General features: G+C 35.8%; 2 protein-coding genes across 2 annotated transcripts; both read left to right on the top strand.

The window, feature by feature from the left end:
• Positions 1–5098: 5098 nt before the first annotated feature.
• Positions 5099–5751, top strand: LOC120766660. Its single transcript, XM_040092295.1, has 2 exons — positions 5099–5172; positions 5368–5751. Exons 1-2 carry the CDS (start codon positions 5122–5124, stop codon positions 5719–5721), a joined length of 405 nt encoding a protein of 134 aa, XP_039948229.1. The 5' UTR covers positions 5099–5121; the 3' UTR covers positions 5722–5751.
• Positions 5752–6126: 375 nt separating this feature from the next.
• On the top strand, positions 6127–8921 carry LOC120766318 (endophilin-A). Its single transcript, XM_040091740.1, has one exon. It carries the CDS (start codon positions 6466–6468, stop codon positions 7585–7587), a length of 1122 nt encoding a protein of 373 aa, XP_039947674.1. The 5' UTR covers positions 6127–6465; the 3' UTR covers positions 7588–8921.
• Positions 8922–9913: the final 992 nt, after the last annotated feature.

Raw genomic sequence — 9913 nt, 5'->3', positions numbered from 1 at the left:
GCAGCATATAAGCTGGGAAAATAAAAATATGCAGGTCCATATTTCTTTGTTTTACAAACCAACGTGAAACGGCCTCGAGCATTTCGTAATCTACAGCAAGCTTAGAAATTCATTAGGTTAGAATGAATTCGGAGAAATATTTCCATTAAGTGAATGCTTGTGCTGGAGGTACAAAATAATTGGATAATCCACACTTAAGCTGCTAAAATAGTTTTCAATTTGCTCGCATCGCTTAGGAAATGTGAGCTATGCAATTCAAAGTCGGTCAAAAGCCGGAAGCGAAAGCACAAAAAATTCAAAATAATTTATTGTTATGTTTCAACATATGTATGTATGTAAGTATAGTATATATTTATTTCTAAAGCCATTTCCTTTCTATTATTTTTTGTTGTTATTGTCAAACTATTAATAGCCCAACATTTGTAAGCGAAATGGATCAGCAATAAAAACGCTTTAATAAATTGACACCTCTGGGCATACTTGTTATTGTTGTTGCACGTGTTTTGCATACAACACTTTATTAAATTCTAATCTAAATGAAAGCCAAATCAAATCCTATCCATAAATATCCCCCCGGAGCATACACACACACACACGTATATACACACCATGTTCCACATAGAAATATGGGACATGCCGTTATTAAGAGGAACTACAAAATGGCAATCGCTCTTCAAATATTACTACAACAACAGCAATTGTTTGTAATTGTTGTTGTAACAGAATATTGTGTCTAGAACTGAAAAAAGTTCGAATCGAATTTTCGCAGCATATGATAGATGTCTGTCGCGTCAAATTCAAATTTGCATGCCAAAAGGTGAAGGAAACTAGAGCGAAACCAATATGACAACAAAAACAAACAAAAGTAATAATAGAAATGGACGATGCTTGGCGTCTGTGAAAAAGTTATTGTTGTGCAGATTTTTTAAATGTTTTTGTAAATATGTTTGATATGTTTTTATACCCTCAACAGTTTATAACGGGTTTTTCAATAGAGACGTTACAAAAGTAGACCGATAGGGACGGGAAACGACGCCATATTTTTTCGCGCTCTTTTGACACTTCTCTTCAGTAAGCTTTGCCATTTCATCATGGAAGATATACGATCCAACAACGAGTCGAAGTTATTAAAATTTACTACCGAAATTCGGAGTCAGCGGCCTCAACTTTAAGAGCGCTACGTCCAATTTATGGTCATCCCAATCGTCCCGTCAGATCAACATTTGACCGTTTGGTGGAAAAATTTTAATCCACAGGCACAGTACAAAATGTTCCCATGACAGTGAGACAAAGAAGTGCCCGTAGTGTCGAGAATATTGTTGCCGTTAGCGCATCTATTGCGGAAGACCCAAATTAGTCTTTCACACATCGTTTTCAAGCGTTGGACATCTCTGTGGCGTGGTTGTGGCGAATTTTGCAAAAAGATCTTGGCCTACATCCTTACAAGACTAAATTGAGGCAAGAACTGAAACCGCTTGACCATCAGAATCGTTGTATGTTCGGAAATTGGGCTGGACAAACAACTTGAAAATGATCCGGATTTTGATCGAAAAATTATCTTGGATGAGACTCATTGCTGGCTGAATGGCTTCGTCAATAAGCCAAATATGCGTTATTGCTCAAACAGCAATCTACAAATACTCCATGCATCCCGAAAAAATTAAAGTTTGGAGCGGTTTATGGGCCGGCAGCGTCATTAAGTCGTACTTCTTCCGTGATGAAGGCCGACACGTTACTGTGAATTGGAATCGATTACGCTCAATGATACCCGAACATTTTTGGCCCGAATTAGATGATATGGACTTTGACAAAATGTGGTTCCAACAGGATGGCATCACAACGCTTCATTGAAAATCAAGTTTGGTGAAATTGCCCAATCAATTAGTCGCCTCGGTCGTGCAATTCGACGCCATTAGATTCTTTCATGTGGCGCTACGTCAAGTCTGTGGTCTATGCCAAGAAGCCAGCGACAATTGATGAACTTCGTACAAATAACGGACGTTAAATTGCAGCAGTATCGGCCGATTTATGCTTGAAAACCGTCGAAATTTGGATTCAACGTCTGGACTTCTGCAAGCGTACCCGTGATGGCCATGCAAAAGAAATCGAGTTCCATACATATTGGCGTAGAATGTACTTTCACAGGAATAAAGAATTCCATTGATATCCCAAGCCGCTAAAAAACTTTTGTAGCGCTCTTATTGAAACCCCAGTTTTATATATTAATTATACGTAATTGATCAGCACGACGAGTTGAATGGATTTAGCCATGTTCGTCTGTTTGTCCGTCGGCCTCTATATACGTAAACTATCCTTTCAGTCTTTGAGATATCGCTCTGAAAGTTTGTACTCGTCCTTCTCAAGAAGCTGCTTACTTGTCGGAACCGCTGATATCGCACCACTATAGCATAAAGCAGCCATACGAACTGAGTGATCGGAATCCAGTCCTTGTATGGAAAGCTTTTTCATTTGATGTTATATCTTGAAGAAATTTTTCTTGAATAACTGCTCAACGCAACGGTGCAATCTCCGAAGAAATCCGAAGATCAGATCGGGTCACTATAGCATATAGCTGCCATACAAACTAAGCGATCACAAACAAGATATAGATCTTTTGAATTATACTACAAAAAATGCACCTATAAAGGGTATTATGGCTTCGGTTCAGTCGAAGTTAAGCTTTTTCGGTATTTTTTTTTTTTGCGTTTATGAAATTCCATTAGAATGATAAAGAGTGAAAACTGCACGAAATGCCAATAGCAAAAAGAACAACAGCACTGAAACAAGCAGAGGAATGTTTTCACGTATATGTATGTATGCATGCATATTCTGCACACTGATAATTGTATATGTATATTTGTGAATGCAGCGCTGTACGTATAAGCATAAAGGAATCGCAAAAATACACCGTCCAACTGAGCCCAGCCAAAAGGAACAGCAGATGTTGCAACAAATTTCTACTGCCTCACTGCTAGATAACATTAACAACAACAAAAACAAATACTAATAAAGTACTTTACCTTCAGCAGTCAGCAGGTAACGGCTTTCTCTAAGAAGTTTCAGCAAAAAAAAGTTGCAAAAAAAAGTATTTATGAAGGGAAAATACAAGAACAAATAAAAATAAAGAGAGCAAGTCGAGAAGATGCAACAGCTGATAAGGAAACTGTTAAGTTTTTAAATTTGCAAAGAAAATATGCTACACCAAATGCGCTATACAGCAACAACAAGGCTCTGCTGTGCATTTACCTGTAAAAACAATCAACATCAACATGTTGCTTCAATTTAAAAAAAAATTAATAAAAACGCGAATTCGCAAATAAACGCATACTCATATACTTTTGCTTTTGTATATGTATAAGGCAAGCATATTATTCGCTGCTATTTGTATTAGAAAATGGAACCCTTTTTAAAGAAAAATGGAGCCAAATGTTCAGTTTACGAACATAAATAACGAGGTTTTCAGTATCCGATCTGAACAATATTTTTAGATTATATTATATTATTATTATCTTAAGCAGTAATCCATGTCAAATTTCGTGAATATATCTTGGCAAATGTGAAAACTTTCCATACAAACTCTTGATTCCGATCGTTCGGCTTGTATGGCAGCTATATGGTATAGTTAGCCGATCTGAACAATTTCTTCGTATATTACAGTATTATCTTAGAAAATAACCTGTGCCAACTTTTGTGAAGATACATTGACAAATGTGAAAACTTTCCATACAAGAACTTGATTCCGATCATTCAGTTTGTTGTTAGTTTGTTTGTATTCAGCTATATGTTATAGTAGTCCGATATCGGCAGTTCCGACAAATGAGCAGCTTCTTGAAGAGAAAATGACTTTTTCAAAATTTCAAAACGATATTTTATAATCTGAGGGACTAGTTCTTATATATACAGACAGACGGACAGACAGGCAGAGTGACATGGCTAAATCGACTCAGCTCAACATACTGATCATTTATATAATGTATATAAATTGTCAAAAAAGTCTTTATTCGTCGCATCGGGTCATGCTAAACCTTTTTGGAAAGCTCATTTCACACGTGTTTGATTGATTGTCGTTTCTTTTAAGTCGTTCGTGAGTTATAGCGTCGCAAACATGGAGCAAAATAAAGAGAAAATACGGCATATTTTACAGCACTACTACGATAAAGGCAAAAATGCATCTCAAGCCGCCAATAAAATTTGTGCAGTTTATAGACCCAATACAGTTTCCATTTCCACCGCACAACGATGGTTTCAACGTTTTCGTTCTGGTGTAGAGGTGGTCGAAGATGCACCACGCTCCGGAAGGCCTGTCGTCGAAAATTGTGATAAAATCGCTGAATTGGTCGACAGAGACCGCCATGGTAGCAGCCGTTGCATCGGTCAAGAGCTGGGCATGAGTCATCAAAAATTCATTTCAATTTCAATAAAAAAAAATTCAATAAAAATACCGCAAGACTTTTTTGACAACCCATTACTTTATAGGGTCTCCGACGCTTCCTTCTGGGTGTTACAAACTTCGTGACAAACTTAATATACCCTATTCAGGGTATAAAAATGCAAAATCATTAGTCATCAACTGCAATAATTTCTACGTGAACAAAGAAGCATTTTTAATTTGTTATGCGTAACTAATCAAATGTGCTTTTTAGATCATCTACATACATATACAGTATGCACATATGTATATATTTATATCTAAGAGTTGTACTTGTAGTGCAAATAATAATAGATGTGTAAATCAATGCTTGGAATTAAAGATAACACAGGCAACTGTACGCATTTATGTGCACACACATACATACTAGCATTATAAGAAACTTTAATTAATAAAACTGCAGCCGTTTAACCGACATTTAGATACTGTACATACACATCTATAACCTGGCAAACACACATCAACATGTGTCATACAAATGTCAAATAATGCGGATAAGCAAATAAACAGTTTAAAGGAAAAATCTACGCATGGCCGAGGCAAGTTTCCAGCCAAACTGAGATATAAAAGCCATGATAATTGGTTGCGAGAACAATTTAAAACGAAAAGTGAAACGAAACCGTTGCAAAGTTAAAACGAAAAACCTATTTTCCAATTATTTGTCGTTTTTTGAATTCCAGTCAAAACTTAGTATGAAATTTTTAGTAATTTTAGCATTATTTTGCGCCATTGTAGCGGTAAAGGTAAGCTTTTAAAAGGCGATCACTTTTATAATACAAACATGCACTTGTGTTCATAACCTCAAACGGGAGCACTTGCATTTCTATAAATATATGAACGTTTATGATCGTAATTCAACCATAAACTTTTGTACGTAACCTTAAATGCCTGAATCACATAATTTTTATAAACTTTTATAACACAAACTCACCTTTCAGGCACAACTCAATCTTGGTTTGGGCTTAGGTATTGGGCGAGCTGGCCCACCGCCGCCGGAGTTTTTCCAAAATGTAATTCTCAATGCAGAAGCGCAGAAAGTTCTCGCAACTCCCAGTTTACCCGCTGATTTACAACAGCGTGTACAGGACACACTGAGCAATTCTCAATCCGGATTAAATAATTGCAGTACCCTGACCACATTGCCCTGGTTTCAAATGCGTTGCGTCGCTTTACAACTATCGAAGTCCAAAGCTGAATTGAAGGCTATAGATGACGAAGCCAAAGCGAGGGCCCAGGCAGCTGCAACAGCGGAAGCAAGCGCACCAGCTGCCGCAGACGCAATAAGCATTTAAACTTTATAAAATTAAGTAATACATTAACTGAATATAATTACCTCTAATAATTTAATATAACATTTCAATTTGTTACATTTTGCACACATTGCATCTAATTCACACGAATTTTAGAAATAAACTAAACTGTCAATACATGGTGTTTGTTATGAAATAAAAAATATTTTGAAATATTTCCTTCCGCTTGCAATTGATTTGTACGATAAGTAAACCTACACCCTGTGCTTTATACTGCTTTATCAAAGTTGAAAGAAAGACTGCTTTACCAGCAGAAATAAGTCAGAGAACGTATATCATTTATAATTTACGTTCTCTGCTGAGCTTTTCTACGAATGTCATAATCAGCCCCAAAACTGTCAACTGCCAAATTGTCAGGGTCGAATCGCCCCCCACTGTTGGTGAATGTTGGCGAATGTTGGCGCAGTGCTAAACATTTTACCAGTCATTTCTTCTCCTATCTCCAACATACACCGAAAGCTCCGCTACGAAGTACACAAATTCTTTGGATGTGAAATATCGATTTGCAGCGCGAGAAAAGTCCATTAGCCCAAAAAACACACAAAAAATTGAATAACGTTGAAGAAAATCGGAGTATCTAACAAAAAAACAACTTCCAAGTGCAAATCGAAAGTCCACAAAGTCGCTGAATCGTTTTGGAAAACCAGTAAAACGCGTAATTAATAGCTCTAGTGAAAATCGCAGTGTGTGACTTGACGACTGAGTGAAAAAGCGAAAGTAGCAGGGATGGCGTTCGCAGGACTAAAGAAACAAATTAACAAGGCGAATCAGTATGTGACGGAAAAAATGGGTGGGGCGGAGGGCACAAAGCTGGATATGGACTTCATGGAAATGGAGCGTAAGACGGACGTCACCGTTGAACTGGTCGAGGAGCTGCAGCTAAAGACGAAGGAATTCCTTCAACCAAATCCAACGGCACGTGCTAAAATGGCAGCCGTAAAGGGTATATCGAAACTATCCGGTCAGGCCAAGTCCAATACATACCCTCAGCCAGAAGGTCTACTCGCCGATTGTATGCTAATGTATGGCAAGAAACTGGGTGAGGATAATAGTGTATTCGCGCAAGCGCTTGTCGAGTTCGGTGAAGCGCTGAAACAAATGGCTGATGTAAAATACTCACTGGATGACAATATTAAGCAAAATGTCTTAGAACCATTGCATCACCTACAAACTAAAGAATTGAAGGAGGTAATGCATCATCGTAAGAAGTTGCAGGGAAGACGCCTCGATTTTGACTGCAAGCGTCGCCGGCAAGCTAAAGACGAGGAGATTCGTGGCGCCGAGGAGAAATTTGCCGAATCGCTGCATTTAGCGCAAATGGGCATGTTTAACTTGCTCGAAAACGACACAGAACACGTGTCACAATTGGTAACGTTCGCTGAGGCGCTTTACGAATTCCACTCGCAGTGCGCTGAAATACTGCGTGGCTTGCAGGAGACACTTCATGAAAAGCGAGAAGAGGCTGAATCCCGACCAAAAGCTGAATTTGTGCCCAAAACATTGTTAGATCTGAATCTCGATGGCACCGGCACTAACGATACGGACAGCGTGAGCACACCGGCACATCGGGCTTCAGCGGCATCACCGCTACCCTCGCCCTTGCGCTCGCCAGCCAAATCGCTGGTGCCGGGAGCTACGACACCACAACGCCAACAGCAACCATGCTGTCAGGCATTGTACGATTTCGAGCCAGAGAATCCGGGCGAATTGGGCTTCAAAGAAAACGATACCATTACATTGTTGAGCCGTGTGGACGACAATTGGTATGAAGGCTCTTTAAATGGACGCACCGGCTACTTCCCACAGTCATATGTGCAAGTTGTGGTTCCACTGCCCAATGGCAATTAAGGGGAGCACGCTTAGCTGCTACATTTGATGAGAGCAAAGCACTTCATCACTCCATAAGCAACTAGTTGACAAACAATAATTAATTATTTAATATTAAATTTAACGGTTAATTAAATTTAAAGCTACTTAAAAGCATAGAAGCATCAAAGAAAATTCGCAAACAAATTGAGATGTGTATTTATTATAATTATTAAACTCAATGGAAATTATAAAATTTATAAAAAAAATTTCAAAGATCAATTCATAAATACTTCAATTACAATTCAATTTGAAATCTTGGAACTTTTAAAATGATATTTGTAACTTATATGAAACAAAAATAACAAAAACAAAAACCGCAAATTGATTGTGCTACTATGAGTATTTATGTAATTCCTAACTTATTGCCTACCTATCAGCCTGTTATCATAAAAAGGAATATCATCCAAAATTGTTGTCATTTTTAAGTCATTGCATACCCTAACCTACACATACCTACACACATACACATAAAAGCAAACTTGTTCCCTATTCCCCATTTCTTGCTCTTAACTTTAACCTACATTGTGTGTGTTGTTTTGTTATTTATATTTATATATATGTATTTATTAAGCATAATACAATAATATTATATACGTGTATATTTATTATAACTCTTACATTAATCGTATATATATTTTCGAGGCGAAGTAAAACAGACATAAACAAGAATAGAAAACTAAAACGATAAATAAATAAAAAAAACACGAGAGCGAGAGCTCTCTAATTCCTAAATACCTTAAATATACCTTATACATTTATTGAAAAGACCTTAAATAAACAAAATAAACATAAAGTTTGAACACGAAACCATCTGAAATGTATTGTATTGAAAATGGTGTACCACTGAAGCTAAAAACAAGTGTCATAATTTAAACCACTGAATAAAATATACGTTTAAACTAAGAACAAAGAATACAGTGGTCTAGAAATAAAACGGATAGGTTTTATAATTACCTGTGTTAAACTAATTATTTTAGTTTGTTAAAGTTTATCATGTAACTATGTAAGCTGTTAAGGAATGTCGAAAATATGTATAAAAAGCAAACATTTGTGTTTATATGTAAGTACAGCAAATGTGTGCTGGTACAATGAGAAAAAGCGTTAAAGCTATCAGCGCTGGATGTGCGGTTTCAAAAAGTTTTTGTGTAAAACTAACTTTAAATGGATTTTAAACAATTAAGTGTTTGTAAAGTGATACGTAAATACGTGCATGTATTCATTTGAAATATTTCATGAAAGTTTGCTGCCTTTTATAAAGAGCTACTTAGGGAAAAATGTTCATCAATTGAAAAATAAAATGCATTGTAATCGAACCACTTAATTTTTTGGTTGAATACACTAATTTTCAAAGAAAGTTCGGTTGCAAATATATATTTTTTTATTTGAATAATTTTTTGTATAATATGCTAGTTTTTAAATAACATTTTATTAAATAAACAGTTTGCTGTAATTAATTTGTATGCAAACTATTGCTTTATTGCTGCATAATGCTCATACTATTTTGTTCTCTAACATTCCATGCTATCTTAAGTACATATTTAAATATTTTTCACATCTTTCTTTATTACTTTATTATTTCTAAGCACAAAGCCAAAACTTGTCCGTTATTATTTTTATGGCACTGTCACTCGAGCGGATTACTATCCGATTAATGTACTGATAATAATCAAGTAGTTACCGTTTGGTAGCGTTACCGATAGCGTTTGTGAGGATTTTTGAACAAATATATTATGAAAGAAGAAAGTCGAAGGTGGTTTAGTAGTCTCATGTTGGAATATAAAACACAAAACAAAACAAAAAAATTAAAAATAAAACCAAAACTAAAAATAAAACAATTCAAAAACATTGGTTTAATAATTGTATACATACATACAATATATAGAATAAAAGGCTAAACATAACGAAAAACAATAATGTATTGAAAATATATACATACTTACATACATATATGCAACTTGATGCAATTACGATGAATTATAACAATAATAATTGTAATGGAAATTTACAAGTGTAATAATGTAACAATTACCTACCCCTATACATACATACATACTATATACACATAATTAACGTTAATATGAAATATGAAAATTAACTATAAAGCTACCGCAAATGAAGATATAGAGATGAAGACGGCGTGTATAAGGTTTATGATATTGCTGATATTGAGATATAATATGTATTAATTACGTTATGCAAACAAACAAGCAAAAAAAACTTACAAAAATTATTGAAGCAAAGCGCGACAAATATGAAGGCAAAAACCCGATAACAAAAACCAAAAAGAAATTAATAAAATTTAATT

Source organism: Bactrocera tryoni, chromosome 1 (assembly GCF_016617805.1).
Source record: "Bactrocera tryoni isolate S06 chromosome 1, CSIRO_BtryS06_freeze2, whole genome shotgun sequence".
NCBI lineage: Eukaryota > Metazoa > Arthropoda > Insecta > Diptera > Tephritidae > Bactrocera > Bactrocera tryoni.
The sequence above is the reverse complement of the archived record's forward strand: the minus strand, read 5'-3'. Positions and strand labels throughout refer to the sequence as shown.

Coding starts and splice junctions, on each gene's coding strand:
- LOC120766660 (XM_040092295.1), top strand. CDS start 5,122: ATGAAATTTTTAGTAATTTTAGCATTATTTTGCGCCATTGTAGCGGTA. Junction 5,173..5,367: donor GCGCCATTGTAGCGGTAAAG/GTAAGCTTTTAA, acceptor CTCACCTTTCAG/GCACAACTCAATCTTGGTTT.
- LOC120766318 (XM_040091740.1), top strand. CDS start 6,466: ATGGCGTTCGCAGGACTAAAGAAACAAATTAACAAGGCGAATCAGTAT.